Source organism: Lepidochelys kempii, chromosome 2 (genome assembly GCF_965140265.1).
Source record: "Lepidochelys kempii isolate rLepKem1 chromosome 2, rLepKem1.hap2, whole genome shotgun sequence".
NCBI classification, from domain to species: domain Eukaryota; kingdom Metazoa; phylum Chordata; order Testudines; family Cheloniidae; genus Lepidochelys; species Lepidochelys kempii.
The window spans coordinates 266368588-266379239 of record NC_133257.1 but is presented as its reverse complement, the minus strand read 5'-3'; the positions used below and the strand labels follow the sequence as shown (position 1 = coordinate 266379239).

General features: G+C 57.4%; 1 protein-coding gene across 1 annotated transcript in view; it reads right to left on the bottom strand.

The window, feature by feature from the left end:
* Positions 1–4847: 4847 nt before the first annotated feature.
* LOC140907893 (uncharacterized) overlaps positions 4848–10652 on the bottom strand; it is a 48006-nt gene continuing 42201 nt past the window's right edge. The window contains exons 5-9 of the mRNA XM_073334889.1: positions 10019–10102; positions 7704–7850; positions 6764–6895; positions 5523–5645; positions 4848–5024 (exon numbers count right to left, since the gene is read on the bottom strand). Coding sequence (XP_073190990.1) covers positions 5010–5024; positions 5523–5645; positions 6764–6895; positions 7704–7850; positions 10019–10102 — 501 coding nt within the window. The 3' untranslated portion in view covers positions 4848–5009. The remainder of the gene's footprint in view (positions 5025–5522; positions 5646–6763; positions 6896–7703; positions 7851–10018; positions 10103–10652) is intronic.

The following is a 10652-nucleotide window of genomic DNA, read 5'->3' as shown; positions in this document are numbered from 1 at the left end:
AGGGGGGAATTACCATAATTAGCTTTAATTTTGAAGCAAAAAGTTCTCAAGTCAGGAAAAAAACCCCCAAGATTTAATTTTGAAAGTATAAAAATAGAAAGGGGATTTTTGACCATCTCAAAACTTTGTCACAAAATTCTTCAGAACCAACCCTTTTGGTTTCAACAGGTTAGAAAATTATTTTTGTTTTTAAAAAATGCCCAACTCTTATCTGTAATGTGGTGGAGAAGACGGCGGCGGGGGAAGAACCTAGAGCAGGCATGTTCCCCCTGCCCCTGGCGTGGCCTCTACTGGCAATGGCAGGCTCAGCAGTTCTGAGGAGTGTGGAGTCAGCACCCACCCACCCCAAAAAGCCTTTCATCTCTCTGAGCTGCAGAAAAAGCTGTTTTTGCAACTAAACAAACTTTCAGGCCTTCAAAAAACCACAGCCAGCCTGATCCAGGGAGAGCAGATGGCCAGTTTACTTACTTGGGGCTCGAGATGGGAACTGGCACATGAAGCAATGTGGCCTGGGGGATAGAGCACTAGACTAGGACTCAGACCTGGGTTCACTCACAGCTCTACCACTGGCCTGGGGGGTAGCTTTGGGTAAGTCACCCCTGTGCCTCAGTTTCCCCACCTATAACTGGGGATAATGATCCTGACCCTGGGAGCAGAAAACTGCTACAGCAGAGCTACTTCCTACAGTGCTCTGGAGGTACAGGCCCCTAGGGGCTGGTACGGGGTAGGGGGGCAATGCCAGGTGAGGGGTAGAAGAACTCAGCTAGTTAAGCATGGGTGTGAGCGGGGTGAAATTAGAAACAAGCCTCAACTGCAGAGGGCAGCTCTGGGCTGCCCCAAAGCACAAGCACCATGGGCTAGTGTCCTTCATGTACCCCTGTAGCTGTACTGGGCTCTTGGGACCCAGTGTCAGCAGGGGAAGGTGGGGGGTGGCATCTGCCACACTGCACAGGGCTGCCTTCTCCCTAGTTGTTGCCTGAGGCAGGGGATGAGCCTGCCAGCTCTCTTTTTGGGAAGAAGTCCTCCTTGCACCATGGAGCAGCTCCTGAGCCAGGGGAGGGGAAGAATTCTGGAGTCAGCTGCTGGGTTCCATGAGCCCCAGCTAGCAGGCAGTGGAGATAGAGCAAGCCCAGCTAGTGCCCCCATGTCTGTTCAGTTCTCACTTGCACCCCCTTCCCTGGAGGAAGATTTATACTAGAACTCTGGCAAGGAGGCGGTGGGGAGGACACAACTCTAGGTGTGAGGGCCCCGCAGCTGGGAGCTTCAACCAGGTTACAGCTCATTGACGTCCCTGTACAGCTCTACTGGGCCTGCATCCAGCTACTAGGCCTGCAGGCCCCTGCGTAGAGGACCCAGCTCACTGCAGGGGCCATGGGGGAGAGGAGAAGTCCCTGTGACTGTGGAGAGGGGAAGCTGTCCTAGTCGCTGTGGCCTTTAAACCGGATCCCACCCTGGCCTGGGGCCCTGTGCTCAGCCTTGTCATCATTGCTGAGGGCTGGCTCCACCTTGCTACTGACCTGTGGGGTTGCCAACTGTCTAATATCATAACTCCAAACACCCTTGCCCTGCCCCCACCCCTTCTCCAAGGCCCTGTCCCCCTCACGCCATCCCCTCCCCTCACTCACTTTCACCCGGCTCTTGGCTGACCTTGGGGCAGGGGGTACAGGAGAGGGTGTAGGGTGCAAGCTCTGGGAGGGGGCTCAGGGCTGGGGCAGGGGGTGAGTGGTGCAGGCTCTGGCCAGGCAGCGCTTACCTCTGGCAGCTCCCAGTCAGCGGTGCAGAGGGGCTAAGGCAGGCTCCCTGCCTGCCCTGGCCCTGCACTGCTTGCAGAAGTGGCCAGCACATCCCTGGCAGTTCCTGGCCAATGGGAACTGCAAGGGTGGTGCTTGCTGGCAGGGACAGCATGTGAAGACCCCTCTGCCCTTCTCCCCAGGGGCCGCAGGCCACTTCCCCAAGTGGCATGAAGGCAGGGAGCCTGCCTCAGCCCTGCTGCGCCTGGATTGGCTTCTGTAGCCTCCAGGAGATAAAGCCCCATTCTGGGAGACTCTTTGCAAAACCAGGAGGATTGGCAACCCTACTGAACTGGGGATGAGGGCCCAGCATCATGAAGAGACCCCCTTCTCTGTAGGGCAGTGATATCCCTAGATTAGCCCCGTGGAGTTAGGGTATTGTGATTTCCCCACGCTGCCCCTGGGTTAGTCCCTCCCCGTCATCTGCAGACACTGAGTTGTCTTAAGTGCTCTGTGGCTGAAGCCCCCCCTGTACGCACTCTACCCACCCTAGGGTTGCCAGGCATCTGGAACACCTAGCCTAAAAGGGACCCTGGCGGGTCCAGTCGGCACTGCCAACTGGGCCATTAAAAGTGTGGTTGGCGGTGTAGTAGGAGCCTGGGGCTAAGGCAGGCTCCCAGAAGCTGCTGCCAGGTCCAGGCAGCCAGGGAGGCTCCATGCCCTGGCCCTGCCCCTGCCCCTGCCCCTGCCCCAGGGGCCGGCTCCGCTGCTCACATTGGCCAGGAACTTTGAGCAATGGGAGCTGCAGGGGCAAAAATAGAGCCTCCCTGGCCCCCCATGTGCCATGGGGCTGCAGGGACCTTGTGGCTGCTTTGCAGGAGCTGCAGTAAGTGCTGCTGCAACCCCACACTCCAACCCCCCCGCAACTCCCTGCCCCAGCCCAGAGTCCTCTCCCACACCCAAAAGCCTCATCCCCAACTGGAGCCCTCATCTCTTCCTGCACCCCAACCCTGAGCCCCCTCCTGCACCCCAAACCCCTCATCCCTGGCCCCACCCCAAAGTCTGCACCCCACCCACCCTGCCTCAGCTTGCTAAAAGCAAGTGAGGGCAGGGCCTTGGAGAAGGGGCAGGGCAGGGGCATTTGGTTTTGTGATGAGAAAGTTGGCAACCCTACCCCACCCATGGGCACTGGCTGAGGCCAAGGGGGTGAAGCCTCTCCCTTAGCTGGGAAGGGAAGGTGGCTGATGTGATTGCAGAGCCATTGGCCATTATCTTTGTAAACTCGTGATCGGGGAGGCCCTGGACAATTGGAAAAAGGCAAATATAGTGCCCATCTTTTTAAAAAAAAAAAAAAAATCTGGGAAGCTACAGACCTGTCAGCCTCACCTCAGTCCCTGGAAAAGCCATGGAGCAGGTCCTAAAGGAATCTATTTTGAAGTACTTGGAGGAGAGGAAGGTGCTCAGAAATAGTCAATCGATTCACTAAGCGCAAGTCATGCCTGACCAACCTGATTGAGATAACTGGCTCTAGATATGGGGAAAGCAGTGGACATGATATATCTTGACTTAAGCAAACCTTTTCATACAGTCTCCCACAGTATTCTTGCCACCAAGTTAAAAGAAGTATGGATTGGATGAATGGACTACAAGGTGAATAGAAAGCTGGCTAGATTGTCAGGCTCAACAGGTAGTGATCAACGGCTTGATGGCTAGTTGGCAGCTGGCATCAAGCAGAGTGCCCCAGGGGTTGGTCCTGGGACCGGTTTTGTTCAACATCTTCATTATGATCTGGATGATGGGATGGACTGCACCCTCAGCAAGTTTGTGGATGACACTAAGATGTGTGTGGGGGAGGTAGATATGCTGGAGGGTAGGGCTAGGATCCAGCGTGACCTAGACAAATTGGAGGATTGGGTCAAAAGAAATCTGATGGGGTTCAACAAGGACAAGTGCAGAGTTCTGCACTTAAGATGGAAGAATCCCATGCACTGCTACAGACTGGGGCCCGACTGGCTAAGCAGCAGTTCTGCAGAAAAGGACCTGGGGATTACAGTGGACGAGAAGCTGGATACGAGTCAGCAGTGTGCCCTTGTTGCCAAGAAGGCTAACAGCATAGTGGGCTGCATTAGTAGGAGCGTTGCCAGCAGATCGTGGAAAGTGATTATTCCCCTCTATTAGGCACTGGTGAGGCCACATCTGGAGTATGTGATAACCAGTTTTAGCCCCCACACTCCAGAAAGGATGTGGACAAATCAGAGAGTCCAGTGAAGGACAACAAAAATGATTAGGGGGCTGGGGCACATGACTTTTGAGTAGAGGCTGAGGGAACTGGACTTAGTCTGCAGAAGAGAAGAGTGAGGGGGAGATTTGATAACAGCCTTAACTACCTGAAGGGGGGTTCCCCAATGAGGATGGAGCTTGGCTCTTCTTAGGGGTAGCAGAAGACAGAACAAGGAGTAATGGTCTCAAGTTGCAGTGAGGAGAGGTCTAGGTTGGATATTAGGAAACACTTTCACTAGGAGGGTGGGGAAGCACTGGAATGGGTTCCCTAGGGAGGTGGTGGAATCTCCTTCCTTAGAGGTTTAAGGCCCGGCTTGACAAAGCCCTGGCTGGGAGGATTTAGTTGGGGATTGGCCCTGCTTTGAGCAGGGGGTTGGACTAGATTACCTCCTGAGGTCCCTTCCAACCCAGATATTCTAGGATTCTAGAAGCTCAGCCCAGTTCTCTCAGCACTCAGCAGAGCTAGCCAGGGATATCCACCCTGCAGCCCAGGGAGAGACATGCCAGTGCCTCAAACTCGTGTGGCCATGGCAGAAGGGGTGCTAAGCCTCCCCAAGCCCCTGGGTCTGAGCTCAGGGGGCTAGGCCAGGCCACAGCATCCACTCTGCTATTCTAGCTTGAGAAGAACTAGCACCTGCCCCTCTTGCCAGATTGGGAGGACTGGTCCCAGCTGCAGTGTAGACAGGCCCTGCCCTCCTTTCCAGCTTCCACCAAGCTGAACTGGAGCTTCAGCCACAGGGGCCCTGCAGCCCTGCCCCTACCCTGTCTGAACCAGGAGCTGCCTGCTCCTGGGTGACCTAGATTGAAGGAGAAGGAAGGAGACCAAACCAGTGTGCGTTTCAAGTGAATACATGAGGCCATTTTATTGAGCAGCATTAGAGATGCAGACTAGTAGGAATATTTGCAGTTCTAGAGAGTATTTAATACCAGCTGTACTGTATAGGAGTAACTGTGCATCTATACAGAGGGGTGGGTCTGTTTGCACATCCGGGCCAGCAGCTACATGGTCAGCTCCTGTAGGAGAGAGCAGAGGGTTGGATGGGGACTGCAGAGTACAAGGAGGGGAGCGCAAGGGGTTTTCCCTTGCATTGCTACAGGAAGGCCCTTGCTTAGTGCTTTTATGCTTTAAGTCACCTGTTTTCAGCATTGTTGCGCAGGACAAAGCCTGGCTGGGAGGTGAAAGGGCCCCTGGTGCAGCTGTATCCATCAGATCTTGGCCTTGCCTTGGAAGTACCTCCCCCTACAAGCCTTCTGCTCAGGAGCAGAGCTTCTCTAGGCAGGGGAGGTCTAGTAGGTCAAGCACAGCACTGAGAGCCAAGAGGTGTCAAGTTCTAATCCTGGCTTGGCCAGCTACTCCCTCCTTGGAGCATGTGCTGCTCTCTGCCTCAGTTTCCCCCGCTGAAGTTAGGGCATCACTTCCCCTGATGGAGACTAGTCTGTGACCGTGTCCCCACCAGCAGGGCAGGATCTCATGGCGGGCAGCCAGGCACAGCCTGGGCCCTGGGCTCTTACCATGATGGCATTGACGATATCATTGTTGTTGTGTCTGAGAGCCCGCACGGCTTTGGGACGCGACACGTTGGCCTGGGCCATCACCAGCTCAATATCTCTCACCTCCAGGCCGGTCTCATCAACCTGGGGAGGTGAGGAGGAAATAGTCACGCTCCAGACAGGGAGGGGGCACTGCTGGGAGTCTCTCTTATAGCAGTGCCCCCTTGCCCAGGGCCACCCCCAGACCCTGCTCACACACCCCCAGCACTGGAATACATTTGGAAGGGGAGCTGAGGAATTTCTCCGAAGGCAGGATTATTACCACTTCATCCTGCTGGTCACTTGTACAGATCTGCCCTGGACAAGGGTTGGCCATTGCCCAGGTCTGTATCCTCAAGCCGGACCAAGCCAGCTGAGCCCACTCCTCGGCCACCTTTCTGCCTCCAGTCCTGTCCTGAGGCACAGCTACGCAGCTGTCTTGGAGGCAGCAGGCAGACTTGGGCTAACGGATGCGAGTTCTCCGGTAGCTCAGTAGGGGAGAGATCTTCTCTCAAGAGAAGAGAATCTGGTCTTTATACCCTGGGGTCCACTATGGCACTCAGTGCTGCTCTCTAGTGGCTGGTGTGGCATCCTGCCTGCTTCCCATTGACCCCTGACAATGCATCTGTCTGTGCTGACCAGTTAGGTCTGTTCCCCCCCCAGGCAGAGACTGGACTATTTTCTCCCCCTGCTGCTCTAAAGAAGTGGTCCTCACCCCAGCTGGCTACCTAGTAAACTTGGGTAGCTTTCAGCACCCAGGCAGGGCGAAGGATAGACTGTAGTGCACAGACAGCATCTGGCCGGCCGAACGAGTCTCCAGGCCTGGCCTAGCCACCCGAGCTCAGACCCAGGGGCTCAGGGGGCTAGGCACCCCGAATACAACCAAGAGATGGACAGAGTTCTCTGCCTTGGGGCTGGTTCACATCTCCTCCTAACCTCAGCCTCCCAGCACAGGGCCAGCTCAGCAGCTCACCACAGGCCACTAGGGATGGGGGTGGAGTCCAGGACCCGACAGCGGACTGACAGTGAGCAGTGCTGCAGCAGTCTCCTTCCCTCCGCTGTACGGGCTACGCTGGAGGGCCTTGGGCCCTGGAGAGGGGCAAGGTATCAGCAAAATCTCTTCTGCCCTCCACCCCCAACCTGACTCGCAGCACTGAAGCTTGTGCCCAGGTTGTGTGGAACCAGACTGCTACTGCCCCCAGCTTCCTTCCTCCAGGCCTTACCTCCTCCTCTTCCTCACTCTCCTCCTTGATAGTGAGGGCCGGGGCTGTTTCTGTGATCAAAGGAGAGTGCTCCATCGGCACCTTGAACTTCTCTGCAGCCGCCTTGTGCACCTGCTGCGACAGGTCTTCGATCTGCCGGGACAGACCCGAGACGGGGGGCAGTGGTTAGCGTGGGAGGCCGGTGGAGATGCTGCCCACTGGGGAGTCCCTGCTGTGACTCCAGGGAGCAGGCTTGTGATTTGCCAGCCACACCAGGGGCTGGGTGGAGAGAGCAGGGGAACCTGTCTGAAATAGATGAGACGGCCCTCCTGCCTCCAGCTCCAAGGACACGGAGGAGGGTATGTCACAGGGAATGGTGCCCCCAGGAGCAAGGGTGGGCAGGAACCCCATGGTGCAGATCAGGCAAGGAGAGAAGAGTTGTTCAGGATGTGGGGGGGGAAGAGGGGGTCACAGCAGGAAGACACTCCTGTGTCCAGACTGGTCTCCTAGAGGAGGGGGAGTCCCTGCCCCATGGGTGGTCTAAGCCTAGACTGAGCAATGCACTCTTCTAGTGAGCGACCCTGCTGACCCAGTTTCCCTTCTTTACAGCTCTGAGTTCAGCCTCGGTCCCCCCTGCAGAACAGCCCCATCGGGGATGGGGCATGGGAGTGAGCAACTGATGGCCAGGCTAGTGCCAAGCCCGGAGCAGAGGCTAGTGGGGCTCCCATTTACGCCAGGCACTAGACTCTGGCCAGCAAGAGCTAGTCAGATTCCAGGCCTCGCCGCAGGACCTGAGCGGCAGCTCATGGGGGTCACTCACCAGCTGGAATCCAGGATTTGCCCGCCTAGGTAAGTGACTAGCTCTGGGCCATGGTGTGCGGGGAGCAGGTGAAATACAGCAGGGCATCTAGGACACATACAGTAGAGGGGTCGGGGTGCCCCCAGCTCTGCAGAGCCTCACCTTGGCCTCTCCAAACACGATGTAGATGTCAGAAGCAGGGCTCTTGAACACATCCGGTTTGGTGATCACAAACAGGATGTTCTTGGACTTCCGGATCGTGATCCTGGTGACGCCGTGAATCTGACGCAGCCCCAGCTTGGACATGGCCTACAGGGAAGACAGATGACATGTTACAGCGGCCTCAGGCAGCACCAGCCACTGCAGCTGGAGAGATGGAACGGGGACCCTGGAACAAAGCCTCACGGACAAAGGCACGGGATTGGCCCTTGGCCTTTGTGCGGTGACCTGTCGGAGGTCTTTGGCTGGCGCAGTGGAAGTGCTGATGCCAGGACAATCACCACGGCTGACTGGCCATTAGTTTGTCTCTGATCAGCTGGGTCTCCAGGGATGCTGGATGGCCTCCATCTCAGAGTGTGGGCTGTGTTGTCTGGAACAGCACAGGCCTGGGACATCCATGGGCAGCGCCTGCTGGCCCATTCCTGGTTCTGCTCCTTGGAGATGCCAGACTCGAATCTCACAGACCAGGAGCAGGGGATGTTGTGCTGGAATGGGCTGTTGATGGGTGGCAGGAGACACCCACTGCTAACAGTCACAGGGTGTTTCTCCATTTCCCATGCAAGCTCTGCCCTTCCAGAGAACCCACCCTCTGAGACTTGCATTACACCTGGTGCCACTTCCTTGCACCACCAGGGATTTTACAAGCCAGTGTTTGGAAGCAGAGGCTGGGGAGAAGTAGGTGTGACCCTGCCCTGGCCAGGAGAAGGGCTGGGCAGCCTGGTGAGCGTTCCCTATCCCTAGTTGCTGTGATGTGGCATTGGGAAGCTCCCTGTCCAGCAAGACCAACCATCCAGACTGTCAAGGGCCTTTCTGTGCCCAGTGGTAGGTTAGCCCTGACTCCCACCCAGCCCCAAGGAGTCTGGGGACAGCAGGACAGGGCTAATTGGGCAGCTTCTCTGATGGGGCTCTGTGCGGACAGGACACACAAGCGGTTGTACCAGGTGTTACACTGGAGCCACCCCCAGGCACATGCTCCACCCCCCAGATCCTCCCTGGGATTGGCCCAGGGTCTGATGTGAGTAGGCACTGCCAGAGGGGACCTGGGCTTGGGCTGTGAGCCCAGCCTCTGCATGGACGGGGCAGGGGGCTGCAGAGATGACAGGCCTGGCCTTGCATCACAAGCCAGAGCTCTAGGAGTCCACAGGCTCCTTGGGAGCACAGCCTACCCCTCACTGCCTCCACCCTGACCCCTGTGCGCTCTCCAGCTGTGGGTAGCTCCAGGGGCATCCTGAGCTATCCTGTCCCTGGGGAATGGTGCCAGAGGCAACTCAGACAATCCTGGGCAGACCCAGCAAAGCCCCATGCCGCAGACGCCTGTGAGCTGCCTGGAGACCTGCCCCAGGTCAGAGGTGCTTTAATCAAGGCTAATCTCCAGAGCCAGTGACGAACACAGATAGGCTTATCCAGCCCCTAATCCCCCCTTACACCTGTGGTGAGTCAGCCAGCCTGGGTCTCATCTCAGCCACAAGGGGCTCCCTGTTTCTGCAGCCCCTTGTGCCATCACACAGCTGAAGGGGTGGGACAGTGTTCCCACTCCAAGAGGCCCCTGCTCGCCATCCGGCTCCAGGGCCCGGCCTTGTGTTCAAAGGCTCCCCACATGCGTGCTCCCCATCGCTCTCCACCCAGCCTCAGCCTTCCCCTTGGCAGCTGGCGTCCCCGCTGAGCCGCCTTCTGTCCCTCCAGCATTGCCCCGCAGATGGAGTGGGACTAGCTGTGCCCCGAGGGGCTCTTGCGCGCTGGGCGGTTTGAGGGTTAAGGCGTCACTCGAAGCCAGGGTCAGTTTGTGTTTTGATCATTCTTTGGCCCATTCAGCAGCCCCCTGCAGGAGCTGCTGCACTGGACGCAGCATTGGCTGCTCCAAGCCCGAGTCACTGCCCAGGCAGATGGAAACAGTTGTTGGATGCAGGCCTGGCCTGGGTCAGACCTTCCCACCTTCTCTTCCAGCCCCCAGCAGGGCCCTGTCCCTGTTAGCAGGCTGGTAAAGCCACCAACTCCCAGCCCCTGCCGCTAGAGACCCCGCCCTGGCGCAGAGCGGGTGAGTCCTGCCCAGAGACCTGACATGGCATTGCCAGGAGCCTGCAGTCCGAGGCCTCCCTCTCCCACTCCAGCACCAGATGGCTGCTCTGAGCACTGCAGCAGGAGCTCACCCAGGGAGCCAGACCAGCTCTCTGTGGTCCTGGGGGCAAGGGGCTGGCTCACCTGGCCTCTTCCCTCGAGCAAGGGGTGGCACCCCCATGTTCCCCTCATGCCACACTGACCTTTCTGGCTTTCTTCTCACTCCGGCTCTGCTTGGCTTTGCTGATGGTTTCCTCCCCGGTGCTCAGCGAGTGCGTTAGCTGTGCCTGCAAGACACAAGTGCCCTGTAATGTGGCTCCCCGACATCCTGGTGTCTGGAGGGAAGACTGGAGCCACATGCAGGGGCAGGACAGCTGTGCATCCAGCCACAGCCTGACTGAGGCCTGAGCGGTGCCAGAATATGGCCCCTTCAGCAGAGCGCCAGGCTGGTTAGGCCCGAACGGTTGCCCCCTGGATGGTGTGTCCAGCAGGGGAAACAGGCACAAATTAAGTCATTTACCCCACAGCCAGAGACTCAGACTAGACCCGGATTGTCTGGGTGTGTGTCGCAGTCCCCATGGGATCTGAGTGCCATACGAACGTACCAGACACCTGTGCCAGCATCCCAAGTTCTCCCCCGCCTCAGGGTGGGTAGGAATGGCCTCAAATGTCATTTGCCTTCTTACACCCCTCCCCAGAGAGGGGCGCAGTAACCCCAGTGTGTCTCGTGCATTCCGGGAAGGCTCTTGCCGAGAGGTGGGTCTAAAGCCACCATGGGAAGAAAGCTACAGCAGCTTATCCCTGCCCTGCCCCCATTGCTGTTAGCTGGGAGTTGGG